Below are 14789 nucleotides of genomic sequence, written 5' to 3'. Positions count from 1 at the left end.
TGACCCGGCCGCTGCCAGGCTTGATGTCTGCACAGACGTTGGCTGCATCAGGCTTGCACGCCTCGTACAGCTGTGCATCCAAGCGGAAGTCCTCGGCTGCGGCCATCTGAGCGTTGGTGATCTGATTGCGGCACTTACCAGAAAGCTTGGACTTCTTCTCGCGCAAGCATGCGATCACCTTGCCCGGGAAATCGAGATCCTTTGTGTACTGGCAAAACTTGGCTGCATCAGCTTTGCAGGCGGTAGCCATCTGGACGTCGAAGTTGATGTTTGTGGACAGAGCCATTTTGAAATTGAGGATTTCCTTCTTGCAGCCATCTGTGACCTTGGCTGTGAACTCCGACTTGCCCTCCTTCTCGTCCGAAATCTGATTGCTAACGCATTCTGCGATGTGCGCTGCACCAGGCTTGACTTGAGGGCAGAAAATCTGAATGTCTTCAGAGCAAGGACCGCTGGTGTCGATGTCCCCAGTCCCCGCTGAAAGCTTTACCGCAGGCGCTACGGAGACCTCCCCAGCGACCACCTCAATCTTTTCCCCAAACTCCTGAGCTTCCGAAGCAGCTTCAATCTTTTTCTTCAGGTCCGATTCATTCCCATCTTTGGCGGGGGCGACTTCAGCACAATGAACAACAGCGGAACCAAGGCACAGGAGCAAACAGCCCACATATACTAGACGAGCCCTTGGCGCCATGATGCCCCAAACGTCCAAATCACGTCTCCTGCAACACATCTGCATGCTCTTACAATTGGTGGACACCGCAACGCGCTCCTCTGCAAACGTTGCGTCCTGTAGTATGGAGTATGGGTCGTTGCTGTTCAAAGAGTCGGACTTCAAAGGCCAACATCACATATCATAAAGTCCACTAGCCATTGCCTAAGAGACTTTCAAGGCATATACATGGGACTTGTCCCATGTGACCCCGTCTGAACGATTTTATGAGCCATGATACACCCTAATCAAACACCACCAGAACATGCTGCGTCACGACAACCTTCCAGGCCAGGCGACAGACAGAGCGCTTGGAAGGAATTCAGACATGTCAAAGCAAAACCTCTTCAAGTGGTCAAGTTCAGTCCGGCGCTTGGCCGCTGCGGCCACGAGCCATGGGTCAGAACCTAGACACCCGAACAACTGGAATGCCACCCGCGGTCAGCGCTGCAGGTAGGGACCAAGAAAAGTGCTACGCACGGACCACAACACAGACATGCCCACAATTTCAAAAAAAGGCCCACAAAAACAAGCCTGTAGGGATGTGCCTGACGTTCAGGCGCAAAGGTTTGGGTCAGCGCTCTTTCTTACTCGGGCATCAGCGTGACACAGCGTGTCCTGAATAATAGGGGCGATGGTACAACGGGCGCACAATGAAATTACTGTAACAAAAAGGTAGTTGACGAGCATGATATGCTGCGAGACACGCACCTGTTGCTTCCTGCTCAAGCCTGAAAGGGTTGTGCCAAGATTGACGTGCCGCAATGCTCACTACGATACAGGTCAACGATCTGAAACGTTGTCTCACGTCCACAACGGATAACTGAAGCCTCACAGCATAGTGGGCGCGGGTGATGGAACTTGCGGCCCAGCGGTTTAGCACAGATAACGCTGCTCGACCCAGCCCAACACGTTGCAGCCTCTCTGCAAAAGTGACAGACGATGCAGAGCGTATTGACTGCCGCAGGTTGCTCAAAGCAAACACAAGAGCGAGCTTTGGTGGTCCCAGGCAGATGTCTGCTCACCAGCCGGTTGCACTCACAGAAAGTGCATTGCCTTTTGGTGACTCGATTCTATGACTCAGGTGCAACAGCAAGGCCTGCATGTTCAGGGCTGCTGACAACGGCCTTTTTCATGTACATTATCCAATCTTGTCACTTTGCTGTAAAATGATGCAGATACACGGTCCAGTGTGCTTTTGAATACAGGGTGCAGGAGCCTGTGGCAGTTACATCCATCGCCTACGCGTGAGGCTGCCGTCCAGATGTCGGCCTCGTAAGATCATGTTTGCGATAAATGTATTTTCAGGTGCATGTTTGTATCATGATGAGTATGTTACCTTTATCGCTGTGCATAAAGTGCTGGAAAGCACCAAGGAACGCTCGCACTTCCTCAGTCAGGGTATTACTCATGTCTGCGCGTATCGTGTTGGGATTCGACGCAAAGATCTGTGCAGCGTTGAATGCGAACATTCACATGAAGATGAAATTATAATAGATTTTCACTTAGGGCATTTGTCGTGTGCCTGCCTTCGAAGATTTATCTCAGTTGCCATCAACGCAACCGCTAGCGGGCATTACGGTTTCGGTCTTGTGGCAGGAGCACGTCCAATAAGAAAGGGCATAATCAGCATTGCGAAGCAGAGCATTATCATCACTCACTGGCAGCCCCATACGCTGTTTTTTGGAGACCGCTCCAGCTAACTGAATGCCCCGATGTCACATGCGGTGGGCACCCTTGCCTTTTGAGGTATAGCAGTCTTTTGATAACACAGCTAAAACATCGCGCTGGTCTCTCCACATACTTGTCCCCATATTGTTGTTGCCAGCTGACATGGCACCACTGCCCGCACGCTGCATGAGGGGTTCAAGCAATTCCTCCACCTTTTCTCATAGACAAGCGAGCAGGCCAGCAAATCCCAACTACAAGTGACACCAGGCTTGCCTTCATAGCTGAGTTCCTCAGTAAGGCAGATCACCACAGCACGTCCACCTGTCTGGCGTTGACACTGTGTCAGAGTTTGGTTCACTACAGTGCTTTGACAAGGGGCCTTTGACCTTGTCACACGCTAATTTCCACCAGCGATGACGAGGACATTTTCCCGCGTGTTGCGCAGCTCCCAAATCGCGTCAAGGACCTCACTTCTTCCAGAAGCTCACTTACTATGTACAGGTGGGGAGAAACGTGGTTGAAGGTGACGTCAGCAACAAGTGACCTCAAGGGGCGAGAAAAGCGAGGGCGCGAGAGCGCGGGGTGCCAGCCAAGAAGCGTACAGAATCGCACAAGCAACTGTACAATTACTCAATGGCAAACAGGAAGTCGGGGCACACATCACCGAAAGAAATCCGCCTTCAAAGTGTGCGACGCGATCTGCCGATCAATCTGCACAGTTGATGGCAAACATCTGGTCCAGCATATGCATCCACTGTCCAAAGTCATTGAAGCGTTCAAAGCATGTCGCATGCTGATGATAAATGACACGGGTGGAGTATTCAGTTGATACTTAAAGTAAACACTAGCGAAATCGTACTTATGTACTGATGGCATCATTCGCCACAACAGTACTGCGAAATCCTCAGATCAGATCCAACCGCTCTGCAACAACGAACACACACACATAATCCTAACTTCTGAGGCTACATCTCAACACATGCATCCCAAACCAAGGTGCGAGCTTGAAGGGCTCACCCCAGGGCAGTCCCGAAAGCTTGCAGTATTTGATTCATGGCTAAAGTCCATTTAACTTTCAACAATGAAACCTTAGTTTTCCCCTTTGTTTGAATGTAAAGTGACCATGGCTATGCGTCGGATGGTTGCATTTCACGAGTTGGCCCGGGCTAACTCCTACGTGAACACGCCCTAACCAGGTGCTCCTCCTGTTTCGTTGCACAACAACATAGTAGATGGCACTATTATTGAATCGAACAGGTTGTGCACTAGAAAAGGGAGGCGCAGGGACATGAGCGCTGAGCGCGTCGGCCTGACTGGCAGCAGCAGCGTCTGTGTGGGGTAGTGATGCTGCTGCTGCCAGTCAGGCCACCGGCATGCAGGGTGATACGCATGGCATCGTTTGAGTAATGATGACTCACGATAACTGCGCAAGCAGTTTCAATCCACACACACAAACAATGAATCTATGGCTGGGAAGAGAAATACAAGCCATAGCACCGTAAAGACATCACTCAATGAATCAATGAATCAACATTATCAGCACTCTGTACCGTAAGCTACACACACAAACACCTTCCCGCGATCATTGCACTACATTACTATGAAAGCCGTTATCATTCACGAACTAGTAGCGAAAGAGTATCACAGGGAGTGCCATTGTCAGGCAGCATGCCGGACGCGATGTTGGATGTATGCTGGTTTCAAACCATTGTTTTGGATATCTTTGCGCATTTTCCTGGTACTCGCCTTTATCATCTCGGTTGGGTCAGTCTGACCGGGAGGTTGCGCGGCCGAAGCTCGGGTCTCGGTGCAACCGTTGCTATGTAGCGGGTATCCACGCCAGTGATGTAGCGTTTTGGCAGCGAAGTTTTGCCGGTCCGTGTAGCTTGAGTTTACGGTCTGTTGTGTCTTGATGAGGAAGCTACTATGGTCATCGATTGATTACTGCAGGTGGAAATCTCGCCGTGAGTACGCATGCTGCGCAGTGCGCACTCAGCGCCCTTCACAACGCTTGCATCCACCACTCCGTTCGACCGCATAAAATGCCGTCGGTTCAGCTGAATGTCGGACGTCGCGTGACTCCTGACACTTTCGTTACCGGCCGTGGACCGCAGTGGGCACAGGAGGGTCGCGCGAACTCGACCAATGTGGCGACAAGGGGCTCGGACTATCCATGCAAAGCCTTTGGCGAAGGCATGGTTGTTTATGCCATGGAGACAGCCTTATTCGCACTCGCACCATGATACCACGACCATCTTGTTCTTCATGCCGAAGTCCCTGTTAGTTCAAGTTCCGACACGTTCGTACCCACACGAGTTCGCTATATTGCAACACAACATTTGCAACGCCAGAGCAGAGGCCTTCACCTTGGGGCAGGTGATCTGTATGGTGATACTGAGTGAAGTTATTGCTTCATTGAAAAAGTGTCGACCAGCCGTCGTGTTCAGGCCTGGAGCGTGATTTTATCACAACATGATGAATCCAGTTAGGGAAGTGCAACATGTATTTAACAAATTTTGGGTAGAGTATCAGAAGAATACTGGCAGCAAACTGAAGGTATGCTACCTTGTTAAGCGGTATAAGCAGCCCTGGCTTTGACCAGACCATGATGAAGCCAGGAGGTATTCGTGCAGTTGATCGACTCGTACACCGTTTTCTGCGTGCTTACTGCGATGGTGCAGGTACGTTACGCATTCCATGCTTTGCCACATCTTGTGCAGTGCTCCACCATCTGTCTTCTCACAGAACCCTACCGCTGCCAGTTGTAAGCCCCTATGAGCATGTTTTATGACGCTTGCCCATATTTCGGTACACTTCATGTTCAATTAATGCACCGGATTCACTTTGCGCGTTGCACATCGCAACTTGTGGGGCCAGGGTCACATATGACAATGTGGCGTTGCAGGCCCATGTGCATGCAGGACCCCATGTGCAGTGAAAGCAACGAGAGGAATGCTTGCGCATGATCGTTTTTCAATTATTTTGTTGCTTGCTTCATAATGATAAAAAGTCCTTGTCATCGGGATTTGCTCACGAGTGAGGTCCAGATCACCCATGACCTGTTGCCTCACAAATGCATTTTGCTTTTCTGATCGAGAACAAAGGAAGCAAGATTCAAGACGGCTCTTATTTCTTGCAGCACACGTACATGTCGTTGGTGGGATCCTTCCCGTTCAACTCTTACCTGGCTGCTATCTTCTGCTGCATCGGCTGTGCTGTGTTCTCAGGTGAGCCTTCACGCTTGTAGCAATCAACCATCGACGTTTGCCAGAACATGTTTCATCCAGCTGTCGGTAATTGGAAGCATTCATGTGGAGAAGCTGCATACGAAATGAAAGGGAAGTGGTAGGAATCTTGTGGCATCCATTTGTGTAAATTGTACATCAATCATCATTACATCACATAGATCATGGCAGGAAGTAATCACTAAGCACTCAAATGATCACGTTCGAAACAGGAAATCCTGACAATCGTGCACCATCATTAGCATCATCATGATCATCAGGACACTACAGTAGCGCAGCTGCGCCTGTGTGACCCAAGCAGGGCCAGGTCTTGTTGATGATGATGATGTATCTTTTTACAACACTACCGCATCCACATGGACATTGGCAACTCCAAGAACTACTTGGGAATCAGAGTTATCATTACCATCACCTGAGGCAAGCGTACCTGGACCAGCCTGACTTACCATAACCTGACCTGACATGTCTTCATCCTCTTCGTCCTGTACCCTGCAAGAAAGGAGGTCAGCCACGGCTGACCAGAAACGACCCGTCAATTCCTTTGGGAGATCGTCGCAACCCACACTCAAAATCTTTGTCAGGAGATCAACTCCCAACAGAGAAGCAAATTATTTGTAAGCGAACACGACAAATCGTGACTGTCAGTGGCCCAGTAGACATTACTTCTTATAGGTATATCAAACAAGTTGCCGTTGTCACAGGAGGCCCCACCCGAAGCTCATGGCTTGATATATCTGTTGCAGCTTTCGGCGCAATCTTTGCGAGGTGTCTGCTTACTCTGGTAGTGATGTGGACGATGTGTGAGCTGGCAGGATCTTGAGCTCATCACCGTGGGCTCCTGGTACTTGTTTGTGCCAATGGCGCCATCATTAGCATGCCATTTCATGACATATGTTCGAAATGCAGTGTGTCTCCGGCTACAATTGGACCCCACAAGCAAGGAGTTTCCGAAGAGTGTCCGGGCTCCAGAGCGAGCATATGCAGACTTCATCCTCGCTCATCTGACGCTGTTCTATGTGGTGTGGAATTACATGGGCTAGGCCTGTCCCTTTGCATCAGTGCATGCCTGTCCTTTTGCATCAGTTCAACAAAGGCTGTTCCAGGGATGTATGCTTGCCGAAAGGACTGCAGCCGGTGGCACTGCCACCCTAAGAAGTTTCATTCAGGCCCTGGCGTCTAGTCAAGCAAGTAAGGACACGTCAATGAGGAAGGAACTTGGTGTCAAACGACATAAAGCCTGTTGCGTATCCAATGCAGTCTGTCAATCCATGCTGGAGTCCTCTTGCACTCTGCTCTTCAGGGCGATTTCAATAACATGATCCAGCTTGGCTTTTTCCAAGTCCTCGAACTTCTGCGTGGCATCTGGGATGCTGTGCTTGCGAAGGTTGGGCGATAGTTTGAGTGAGGTGACACATCCCCGGTCGTCGCCAATCAGCAAGATGGGGTGCTTAGGGTTGAAAGCGATTTTCGTAAGGCGAGCTTTCTTTGCGATCTTTTGCTGGCACAACGGCTCGTGCTTGTTCTGGTTCAAGTCAAACACAGAAACCTTGCCGTCAGCCGTGCACACCTGCAGCAGCGTGACTTGCAATGTTATTGATTCATGCCAACGTGAGTGTGAGTGCGGGTCGTACACTCCGCATAGCCATTGCAAAACGAACGCAGTCCATGGAAACATTCGATGTCCCTTGAGGGAAGTCCCACCAGAATGCAATCTCTGCCAACTTCTGAAGCAGCCCATGTGGCATGATGCCCTGGTATTGCGAGACAGGAAGCTCGCATCTTCGCCAACAATCTAGCTGAAAACCCAGCACATAGCGCACTGAAGCGGTTGCCACGATCATATGAGCATACGTACGGCACAAACACAACAGCAGAGCAGCACAGAGATGCCAAACACCAAGCCATCACACGCTATCGGGACGTACCGCAAATACGGTTGAAGAGTAAGGCGCCCATGCCACATCGCCCACACTGTTGTTCATGTCAAACGTCATGATGGCGCCGACGTCCTGGGAGCTGTCCCAAAGTTTGACTGTCCAGTCAGCGGATGCTGACAAGAAGATGTTTTCGTGAATATAGTTCCAGCGCACTGAGTACACCGCCATGTTGTGGCCGGTGTAGGTTGCAAGAAACTCGGAGGAGAAGGCTTTGCTGCACTTGTGAACTACGCCTTCCTCTGTGCCCACGATGAAAAGGTCCGGCTTGTTCTGCACGCTCATTTAACCTATCAGCGATGAGCCATTGGTAAAAGACAGTCCAACCTATGGAACTCCGTACTTGGCAGGGCAAAGTAACTGTTCCATAGAATCGTTCCATGGAACTCGATGGCAGACTGTCAGTCAACGGTCGTTACTTTTTACAAATCCTTGGTTCTCCTCCTGCAAGCCTGGTGCTTCGATTCATCTTGAGTGGTGTGGTGTACTTACTGACTGACTGTCTATCATGAAATGAAATGAACTGGTCAGGCTATGGAAGGCAGCACAGACCGCCCGAGCTGTCTACAACACTGCCGCGTCCGTCCACATGGAGATTGACAACTGCAAGTACTACTTGGGAATTAGTGTCTATGTTCTGATGCAAGCTGGTGCAAATGTGTGCAGCTGTGTCTGCTCACACTGCCTCTGCATGGTGGGACCATGATTGGTTGTCAGTGAGCATTGTATGTTTAGAATATTGGGCAAGGCAGGACCTGCAGCCTTACATAAAGCTCTTTGGATGATTCCCAAGTAATGCATTCCGGTATACAGGTCAGGTCAGGCTATGGTAGGTCAGTCTGGTCCAGGTACGCTAGCCTCAGGTGATGGTAATGATAGCACCGACTCCCAAGTAGTTCTTGGAGTGCCCCTGCCCATGTGGATGCGGTAGTGTTGTAATAAGATACATCATCATCATACAGGCAATGAGCATGCTGGGTATGTTCTGCGGATGAGCATTCCTTGTCCATATGAGCAGATGTGTATGTATGCATGTACCGAATGAGATAGACAGCTGAACACCGCAGTCATGGAAAATCAACGCAGTCCGGCACTTGTACTCCGTAGATAACCCTTGCTTCCCAGGGGTGATTTCCTGCGCTTGTATGCCTTCATGTGGTGGCCAGCACCAGCGACGAAAAGCCTCCGATCTGCCGGTGCCAGTAGGTGAGAACTTGACCATGAACGCTTGCTTGTGGTTCATCGGTGAGAATTCCAATGCTGGGTGCAGCTTCCGGCGAAAGTAAGGTTCTGCTTGGCATTCTTATTAGGCTTGCCTGAGGTTGTGGGAATGGTAGCACTGATTCCCAAGCAGATCTTGCAGTTGCCGATGTCCATGTGGATGTGGCGGTGTTACAAACGAGACATCATCGTCATCCTTGCGTTGAATGTCCATGTGGTGCTGCCAGTGTAGTGCACATCATGAAACAGCCCGCTGGTTTTTTTTTGCCGGTTCCGTGATGGAGCTGTCGTTGAGTCATGTAACATGGTTTCCTATCTGTTCAAGGAACGCAAAGACAGTAAACCAGTACAGAAGAGAATGTCTGGTACCAACAAATGCCGTTTTTCTATATCCAATTGTGTAGGTTCCGACTTCGAAGACTTGTGCACAGCTCTGAAAGACAGCCTTCGCCCGCACCTTGTTGAAGTCGAAACAGCAGCCGCCTCCGAGCGAGGACGCCTGTGTGTCATCGTCCTCTGCTTGAGCTAGCCTCAGAAGCATGCCGACCTCGGGAGTCAGCTCGCTCTTGCTCAACGACCATAACAACACACGCCCATCGGAGCTGACACTGTGGAACTGCAGCGACTTCTGTGGGTCAGCCTCCTCCCACTTGACTTGCCAGACGGGCTCGCTGTGGGTACCGGTCTCCACAGTAGAGAGGTAGATGGGCTTGTTCTGCTTCAGGTTGACATCGAACACCATCACTTTGCCATCGTAGCAGCCCACGGCGAGGAGGTTGGAGTGCTGGGGGTGGAAGTCAATGGTCATGACACCCGAGTCAGTGGTGAAGATATACTCCGGGAAGGATGGGTTGTTGAGGGAGAAGATACAGATCAGCCCAGATGTTGGCTTCAGGAAGTCGTACGAGCCGTAGGAAGCCGCAAAGAGGTCTTCATACTGCGCAGATAAGTTCAGTTGAAGTTACGACTCCTGTGTGAGAGAACTGGTGCAAAACATCACAAAAAGGCTCAATTCGGTGTGGGTGAGCCTTCAACACAAAATTTCCAAACCATTTCTGCCTCGTTGCCAGACATGACCTGCGAAGTGTGTGTCTTTGCGAAGATCTGTGCCCTTTTGATCTGGCTAAAGTGATGAAGAGGGCCAGGCTCCATGCCTGGCATGGTGATGATGCAATTGCGTTCACACGCTGCTTGCGCATCGCCGGAAACCAGTGTTTCGTCGGAATTGGGTTAAATGCCCCATTTCTGTCCCCAAACTTTGTTGCGGCTCATTCTGAGAAGCCCGAAGAAGCCCACCTATTTGTCCCTAGATAAGAATGTTCATCAGGAGCATTTCAAACAGAAACATGCCAGATCATAACATGGGACTGTCTCTGGGTTGAATGTCAAGTTGCACCTGGAGGTGCTGACGTCCACGCGAATGATCCAAAGGGTCATCCGCATCCCACAAATGCAACATGCATACCCATGCAGCTACACTGATTTTTTGTCCATCAACTGGTAAGGAACTACATGGAGGGTGCATATGAGGTGGCACATGTATGCGGATGCGGTAGTATCGAAGGAAGAATACCTGATGATGATATATCTGACTTCACTTCAAATGTCCTGTCGTTGTTGCTTGTTGACTGTTTCCTGCCATTATCTATGTGATGTCATGATGTATCTGATGTGTCTTACAACACTGCCGCATCCACATCAACATTGGCAACTCCAAGATCTACTTGGGAATACATCATTCTGGTATATCGAAGAGATGACGATGCCTTTTCAGCTGACGGAGAAGAGACGGAGAAAATCAAACGCACCACAGGGCTCCAAGCGATTGCAGTGACGGCTTTCTTCTTGGCACGCTCGTTGTAGAACTTCCACAAGGGAAGTAGCGTTCCCTCGGCGGTCTTGAACTGGTCGCTGGCATCGTCCCAGAACTTGAAGTCCATTGAGATCTCGTCAAACGTGTTCTGGTTGACCATGCGCTCCAGCACCTTGGCCGCCAGCCCCAGCTCTGGAGAGCGCATGATGCTCGGCTCGTCTTTGGGCCCTTCCTTCATCACTCCAGGGTCCTCCTTCAGTAGATTGCCCTGTAAGCGCCAGCTACCTGTGATCAACCTGTCCGCAACGTCTTGTCGGACCTGGTCATTTTCTGGGGTCAGGTGCCCGAAAATGCTTGAATTGACAGGACGAAACTGCGGCTCGAAACCCATTCTGGCGAAGCACTGCCGGTCCGAAGGCGACAGACGCTCAGACGCGCAACCGGACGAGTCAGCAAAGCACACCAGCTCCTGTCCAGCATTCAGCGCAGTGCTTCCCCTGACCTCTAATGTTTCGGGGCGCGATACTCAGAAATGCGTGAACTGTCGTGACTATTATAGGGTTTGGACCCCATTCTGGCAAATTGAAGCACTGCTTCAGCGTTCAAGATCGATATCACTCAATCACTCATTTACCCCTTGCGGGCAGTGCATTACTGTTACGCATTAGAGCATAACCACTGTATCAACGCTGTACATTGTGAGGCTTTGTTGACTGTGCTCTTTCAGACATCATCGACACGGCTTTTTCACCAACAGGATGCACAGAGCGGCAGCGTTTAGGAAGGTCAGAACTTGTGGAGAACTATGTCGGATGGTGGCCCGTCTTACCAAGCAGAGCGTCGGCAAGACGAACATTGTCAGAGTGTGGCTTGATCCCCATTTCGACTCTTGGAGCACTTTTGGGCATATTACAGCGTGGTGGAGCACTTTCCGTTATCAACATCGATCCCGTACCTTCTTTGCAGCCTGCTTCTGTTTGGCGAGGCGCTCAGCCATCTCTATCCGCTCCTGATCCTTCACATACTCGTCGTAAATGGCAAACTGGCAGCACGTCCCGCTGATTTCGAGGGTGGGCGGCGGCTCAGTCATCGTCTCTTTGTCCTTAGGGTGCAAACTCGATGTCTGTGCAGCGCGTTTCGAAAAGTTGAACTGATTCCGCAGCTCCTTCGAGTCATCGAGCGCGTCGGCGTCTTTGGTCGCGTCCGCTTGCGCGCGATCAACCTCCGCTTTGAATTTGCTCTGTGCCTCGCGCTCGTACTTTTGCTGGTCTGTTTGCTTCTTCGCATCCTCGCTCTCTCCGTGTAGCAGCCACCCGTCCGCGATGTAATGAATCGTCGTCTGCTCGATCATTGCTTCGGCCTTATAGCAGTGCTCCTTCTGGTTGAAGCGCGTCAGCGCCTTTGGCGCTTCCGGGTTGTTGGCCGTTAACATCTTTGCCATCTCCTCCTCCAGCTCGTTCTCTGTGAGCTTCAGCTGGTTGTCTGGCACACGGATCTCCTTTGCAGGCTGCAAGCACGCGCTGGCACTTGTCGTCAACATAGTTGGGTGACTGTGCTTTGGAACCTGGCCCGAGGGTTTCGCAGCGATGGACAATGCTTGAACTATCTGATGGACAATACTAGAACTTTGATGTATGATGGAACATGCTACTATAACTATCTAGAGCTTCCTCAACATGGTGTAGGCAGCAGGTGCTCCTTTCGAGGGCATCTGCTTTGGCAAAGCAGTAGTTTGAATTGAAGAAGCCGAGGCAGGCCTCGTGAGTTCCGCTACAAGGGCGAGCATACAATCCGAGCACGCATGCTAGAAGGACAAGATGGCGAATCACAGATGAGCCCCGGGATCACTATCGCAGATTTTCCATGAACTAGAGTACCCGGTACAAGCACACACGCCGAAGCACTTTTGCGCTGCTGCACATGGAATGGAATGGGGATGAGCAGGGTCGGAGAGGTCTTGCCTTGCGCTGTTGCTCCAGCGCCCCGCCAAAGTAAGCTTCGAACAACAATTGTCCCCAAAATTGATGCATTTTCAGGCATCCGGACCCGCAAATCACACAGTCTGGCGCAAAGCTATGTTGCTGCAGGCACTCAAATAGAGGTCCACAGCAGAAAAAACACTCAACACGCTCTGAGCACCTGCCAAGGACGTCCTGGCTCTAACTCCTGTGACGACATGCGGGGTCCGTACCATTGCAAAGTCATCGCCAATGGCGGGTGGGGTCGGAGGAGGTGCAATCTCATCGCCAGGGTGGCCTCCGGCGCCTGCGGACTCCCTCGGCTTTTTCTGCACTTGCTCCTTCAGCTCGGCTGTTCATAAATCACTCCCTTGAATAGCATGGACTGCAGGGTACCAGACGAAGAATGCGACATCACCCATCAATGTTGGCTATACATCACACGCCTGCCTACTGAGCGGCATTTTCGATGATGTCAGGGGTATCGTTAGGTGATAGTAATGGCTGCCTATGGCATGCCAGGCTGCGTGTACGACCCCGTCCAAGCTTCCATACAAAGGAACCCTCTTCGGCGAGTCGTGTGCCTCGATCGATGGCACCTGAGGCGAGGACCTCGTGCCAGCCGGCACGACATCCCGAGCGCTTTACGCAGATTCAAACGTTCAGTCATAACTTGAAGATATAGACAAGGCATGCAGCCCTGATTATCTTTCTGTGGGTGCACGCCCGCAGTGCATACGTAACGAGCTAGCACTTAAAATGCATATCTGCATTCAGCCACATCGAACTGGCGTATGCACGAGAATAACACCTCCATCCCTCCGTCATCTTTTATTTTGATTCAGAAATTCGTTGCAATGGATACGTTGCAGGTTGAGCCTGTTTTTCAAGGCTTGCTTGGGCATCGAGTGGCACCCTAAGTCCGGCAATCACACTTCGCTCGGAATGCACCCAAGCAAAAGAGGTCTTGTAAAGTTGTTAACATACTGCATTTGATGATAGTTCGCGCACCAGTCGTGAGTTGGGCATATTGCTTGCTTCTTGCGAGAGTAACAAATGTTCCAGAGAACCCACCCAAACCCAGAATGAACCTAAATGGCAGGCTTTTCACGCATGCAGCAAGAATTCATTCGCATGTCTATCAGAACTATGATGAAACTGCTTTGCTTTGTATGAATTGGTCTAGGTGTCCTATGCCATTTTCACCGTATCACTACGCGCACTGGACGTGTGGCCTTACAACTCAAATCCGCCGTGAGCTCCATATGCGCGATATTGCATGGGTGTCGGCTGTCACAAATTTCAGAAGGACAGCGATGGCCAATGGTTCACCTTACGAGTGGCCATGGCATGGCGCATGTCGTCGACATTGTCGATGAACATGAAAGCTATCTGTCGACAGTACAGCGACAGTACAGGCCTTTTGAAGCAGCCTCTGTCAAGAGGCTCTGCATGACAGACTGTCAGAGGTCCAATGAATCCAAGGATGCTGAAGATTGTGCTCGATGGTTCATAGCGTCATCGGGATGTAGACCAGTGTCCTCAATAACCGGAGTGCATCCGGGTGTGCCATCCCCTTCATTTTTGGGCATGCTTGTGCAGGCCCAGGCTTGCACTGTCTCCTGGGCTGGTGCAGGGCATCAAATCGATCACGCCCATCCTAAGGAAGTCACTCAGTGCAGCGGACACTACTATTGTCTTGCCCTTTTCTGCGAGGTCGAGCCCTATGGACACAATTTGCACATTTTAACACACAAGAGCAGGTGGCTGGAGGTTGTGACGGTCAGAGCGTCTGTGTGAGGCTGCCTCCTGCTGCAGCCCATCGCCGCGTTCTATCCTAACCAACTGCATGCATCCGACAACGGGAGCCAATGCAATGACCAGCAATGATGACGGGAGTGCAATTCAGCGACCTCCCTGACACTTGTGCACCAAGATATGTGCGCATGTATTCGTCACAAGCAGTACCAAATCCGTCCACATGCACAAGCTGGTAACTGCCAGGTTCCAGTTGTAAAGCAAGCTTGCATGTTCTTCTGGGCATGCACAGAAAGCCTGCTGCAAAATATCAAGGCAGCATACCTACGTTACTGTTACAAATTCGGTAGTACACATTTGAGCGCAAACTGGACCCTTTTAAAGTAATACAGATACAAGCACTCACTGCTATCTGTGCGGCCGGCTGCAGAACACGATACTGAAGCTGATGATGTTTTGTTTCCAACACTACCGCCTCCA

At 50.8% G+C, this 14789-nt stretch overlaps 1 protein-coding gene across 1 annotated transcript; it reads right to left on the bottom strand.

Moving 5' to 3' along the window:
- Positions 1-6886: 6886 nt before the first annotated feature.
- Positions 6887-13816, bottom strand: LOC149809744 (dynein, 78 kDa intermediate chain, flagellar outer arm-like). The gene is made up of 7 exons (XM_089994637.1): positions 13792-13816; positions 12785-12903; positions 11549-12100; positions 10589-10843; positions 9238-9717; positions 7551-7832; positions 6887-7192 (listed from the first exon to the last, which is right to left on the bottom strand). The coding sequence occupies exons 1-7, from the start codon at positions 13814-13816 to the stop codon at positions 6887-6889; spliced, it is 2019 nt and encodes a 672-aa protein (XP_089850763.1).
- Between the last annotated feature and the right edge of the window lie 973 nt (positions 13817-14789).

This window comes from Nuphar pumila, unplaced genomic scaffold (genome assembly GCF_984573655.1).
Source record: "Nuphar pumila unplaced genomic scaffold, dmNupPumi1.hap1.1 HAP1_SCAFFOLD_809, whole genome shotgun sequence".
Taxonomy (NCBI): Eukaryota; Viridiplantae; Streptophyta; class Magnoliopsida; order Nymphaeales; family Nymphaeaceae; genus Nuphar; species Nuphar pumila.
Note: the sequence above shows the minus strand (reverse complement) of the source record. Positions and strands in the feature narration are given on the sequence as shown.

Bases quoted from the DNA above. Each gene is read 5' to 3' on its own strand.
- LOC149809744 (XM_089994637.1), bottom strand. From the start codon at position 13,816: ATGGAGCTCACGGCGGATTTGAGTT. The intron at 10,844-11,548 runs GTACGGGATCGA...CTACTGAAGGAG, and splicing joins AGAAGCAGGCTGCAAAGAAG to GACCCTGGAGTGATGAAGGA. The intron at 7,833-9,237 runs GTGCGGGCGAAG...ATGAGCGTGCAG, and splicing joins GCTGTTTCGACTTCAACAAG to AACAAGCCGGACCTTTTCAT.